General features: G+C 43.9%; 1 protein-coding gene across 1 annotated transcript in view; it reads right to left on the bottom strand.

Moving 5' to 3' along the window:
• Positions 1-4,189, bottom strand: part of MOSPD2 (motile sperm domain containing 2) — a 57,266-nt gene that overhangs the window by 8,267 nt on the left and 44,810 nt on the right. Inside the window, exons 12-13 of the mRNA XM_077777520.1 lie at positions 3,764-3,860; positions 3,249-3,378 (exon numbers count right to left, since the gene is read on the bottom strand). Of these exons, the coding sequence (XP_077633646.1) occupies positions 3,249-3,378; positions 3,764-3,860 (227 nt within the window). The remainder of the gene's footprint in view (positions 1-3,248; positions 3,379-3,763; positions 3,861-4,189) is intronic.

The raw sequence follows: 4,189 nt of genomic DNA on the forward strand, positions 1-4,189 counted from the left end.
TAACGTGGGAGGGAATGAACTGATGAATACACTTTTTAGGACTTTGAAACACTGCTGGTTCCTTAATGTTTCATTTTCCCAGGTTTAAGGATAAGCTGTCTACGATCGACAGCAATTTAGTAAACTATACCTTTGTAAGCAGAATTGAAACAAGGTTTCTCCCTACCTGGTCCCTCCAGCATTCAGAAACTCATAGTACTCTTTCATGGAAATACAGTTTTTCAGTTCAATAATCTCTTTTCCTTGGAAGAGGACACAATGAAAAGCATGGTTATATTACTAAGGTTTTGACTTGAAAGTCATATTTGAAAATGATATGCATAAAAGTCAGGTATGAACAGTTTTAAGGGCTTAAGATTGATTTTATGGACCCAATAAAGCCCCTGGGAACCTTGCTTACAGGCTTCTGGACAGCCTTACCAGGTAAGGAAGGCCCCTTACCTTGGCACGCTCAGGGGAGGAATTCATCTAAATCTGCATAGTAACCTTACGCTTGTTTACGATGCTTTTCCTGATAACTCTCATTACTGGCTCCTCTGTTCCCGAACCCACTCCCCCCAGTCTTTCTTCTTTCACCAGAGATGGTATTTAAGGTGGGTAGAGGGCAAATTATTTTTCCTTCCCTACTTCTTCTTCTTTTTTTTTTTTCAGGTTTATTTTGAGAAAGCACCAAAGCAAATGGGGGAGGGGCAGTGAGTAAGGGGGAGAGAGAATCCCAAGCAGGTTCTGCACTGTCAGTGCAGAGCCCTCAAACCATGAGATCATGACCTGAGTTGAAATTAAGCGTTGGGCACTTTACCGACAGAGCCACCAAGGCACCCCGCTTCCTACTTCTTAACGCATGTGTAATAACACAAGAATTACAGATATGGCTTCATAACCTATGAGAAGTTTATTTTATACAGTAATCAGTAGAATCCACCTGATCTTACTACTAATTTGCAGACCACCCTTTCTAGATGGGAGCCGATGCTTCACGTGGGCCTTCAGCACGAAACCACCAAGTCTCACTCTTTCTGGGACATAAATGATCCTCTCTTGAAAACCAAACCATGAGCAACTGGTTAAAAGAAAAAACCTGCTTTTGAGGGACTTTGATAAGAACTTCAAATTAATCTCCATCTTTTATACCAGGGTTACTTAACCTTTCAATTTGTTTTCATAGCCACACCTTGGACAAAAATAAACTCTTGCGAAAAACAAAGTGGACAGTGTTACAGCTTGGAAATTTATTCTGTCCCTAGTCAAACCCATCCCGAGCCTTAATCTACATCTGCTTTCCCTCTTCCTTCCTGAAGAAAGCTGATTCTTACCTTGGATTTAGGTCTTGTCCCTTCAACTTTCTCAGGAATTTCACTATTAGTGATTTACCCTGTATAGTCAGCCCCGCACATTGAAAAACCCACGCCAGACAATTCCTTCCTCCAGCAAGCCAAATCTCTAGAACAATCTTACTACCTCCATTTCTTTGGCACTTGGCTCTTGCCAATGGAAAGTGCCCCTCAGGTGGTCAGTGATGACCTCCACGAGGTCGCTGGTGGCCACTGCCCACACCTCATCCTTCCTGACTGGCCTGGAGGCACTTGGTAGTGCTGGTCCCTTCCTCTTTTGTCAAAGGCTCTTTCCCTGGACTTGTGATGACACAACTCACCTACTGCTTTCCCTCCTCAGTCCCTGCTGGGTTACCTTCCTCTGGCCACGAAATATTCCCCTAGGCTAGGTCCTTCCCCTCTCTTCCTGGGCCAGCTGAGATAAAGCTGGTCTGCCCAGGCCCACTTCTGTTCTCCTCCCCTCTGTGAACATGCCTGCAAACAGTGATCTTGTCAGAGGTGAAGCGGGTCAGGTCGATGCTCTCTCAGTGGTTGTATGATGGTGACCAAGCCCCTCTTCTGGGCCCTATCCACCTCTGTCCGGCTTTCTTCTCACCCTAAGTCCTGTCAGTCCTGTGGTCCAGCCACATGTGTGTTCTGTCACTTGCTTTTGAACATTTAACTCAGGCATGACCGTTACTAGGTTTTCTAGCTTCTCATTTATCAAAGGAGACAAAGAACTACTTACTTCCTAGGGTCATTTTAATAACTAGCTGAGTAAGTAAGAGTGAAGCACTTGAATAGAGCCGGCCGTATGCCAGCCCTGTTGCAAGTGTTAACCCAGTATCCGTCTTCCACCTGTGTCTGCCTACACTCTTTTCCACACAGCCCCTAAAATAATCCTTTAAAAAAAAATAAGCCAGATCACCTCCTGGCTCTGCTTAGCACCAACTATAGTTTCTTCTCTCAAAATCAGAAGTCCTCACTGTGGTAATCATTTGCCTTCCTACTAGCTCTTTGACCTCCTCTCCCACAAGCTGCACTTTACCTCCTTGCTGTTCCTTACACAGACCAAGCACATGCCTTTTTCACTTGTGGTTCCCTCTACCTGGGAAGTACTTTTTCCAGTTATCTATATGGCTTATTCTCTCTCTTCCTTCAGGGCCTACCAAAGTGCCATCAGAATGGCCATCCTTAACTACCCACCATTCTTTGTTTTGGGGGGCTGTCCTTTGCGTTGCAGGACATATAGCAGCATCCCTGGTCTCTAGCTCCCCCAGTACCCCACTGCCCACTTGTGACAATGAACAATCTTTCCAGACATTGACAAGTGTCTCCTGGGAGGCAGAAGTGGCACGCTTCAAAAGGAAACCACAACAGTCTTATCTTTTCTCCTTTTCTGTGTATCTGTGCATGCACATACATACTTGTATATGCCTAGGCAGTCCCGGGTTTCCCCCCTAATATATCATGGGTACTTTCCCGTATCAGAACAAGAGACTTCCCGCACTCTGGAATAGCTGCAGAGCACTCCTGCTTATACTCAAGTGTGTTTGATGCTTGCTTTACTGGTGACCATTTAGGTTTGTTCTTTCTCATTTTTCACTAGTACAAACAATGCTGCAACACACACATTCTAGGCCACAAAGTGAGTGTTCCTATACAGGGAACTGCCGGGACAGAGAGATCTAGGTTCGTAATTTGGACACCTCCAGATTCTTGCGCTGGCCTGTAAGCAAGTCTCTGGTATTAGCAACCTCCTTGAGAAACTCCAGATCTCATTCACCTGGGCACCCTAGGGCCCCCAACAGCTTGAGGCCCACTCTAGAAGCCTAAATGTCTGCCAAATGCAAGAAGGAAGAGACACCTGCCTAGTCTGTGCAGACCTCTCTCTCTCTGATTCTTCCCATCACCGCTGAGAGTCTCTAAGAAGCATACCTATGCTCCATCACTTTGTTTCTGGGAACTTCTTTCCAGAACTGAGTCAATTCTGCTGGGCCCGTGCCAGATGACTGTTCCATTTCTGCAGCCATTATCAGAAAACGGTCCTGCGCAGAGACTGTTAAACCTGCATTCCAAAAGAGTAACTTACTATTAAACAAGAGCCTTTACAAAGGGTTGGCCATGTGGTTTAAGGCATTATTCTAGAAAACAATGGAAAAAAGGACAATATGGAACCACCTTAAAAAGGAAAAAAAATTTTTTTAATGAGGACTTTTTAAAAAATTATATTTCAACTGGCATGAGTTTAAACAGTTTTATGTATTAAAAAAACCATTCTAATGAGACCCATTTACCCATCTCATTTTACACATGTGGAAACGGATGCCTAAGAATGCAGTGAGGTGACTTGTTGATGCTCTGATTTCCAGATCCTAGTCCAGCTCTACGGACTCCTCATCCAGCCCCACGTACCCCAGCACACTCTCTGAGGCCATCAGGGGACAACTCACCTCCATGGGGAGACACAACTATATCAACTGAGGCTCCAGGGTCACAACTGCTATTGCTTGGCTTGACTCTGTACTTTTCTGGGGCAGTTGTTCTCACCTGTTTATAAATACAATAATCAGGTAACTAACAACATAATGACAAAAATGCTTTTGCAGGGTAATGGGCTTGAAAACGATTTTTAGAAAACTAGCAATTAATAATAAAGTCTACAAAACAACCATGGTGGTCAAGCATAGATCATATCTTTCCCCATCAACAGGAAAACAGTATGTTACTCTATTTTTTAAAATATTCACTCATCTTGGAAGTCCAACTGTCACTCAGCCTTCCTTTTAAACAAAACAATCTGTGAGGTATGCCATCTGGCAATTGCCTAAATTTAATAATACAAATTCCAAAAAGCTGTGTATTAGGATATGATATAA

The sequence above is a fragment of the Crocuta crocuta genome, unplaced genomic scaffold (assembly GCF_008692635.1).
Source record: "Crocuta crocuta isolate KB4526 unplaced genomic scaffold, BGI_CrCroc_1.0 scaffold940, whole genome shotgun sequence".
NCBI lineage: Eukaryota > Metazoa > Chordata > Mammalia > Carnivora > Hyaenidae > Crocuta > Crocuta crocuta.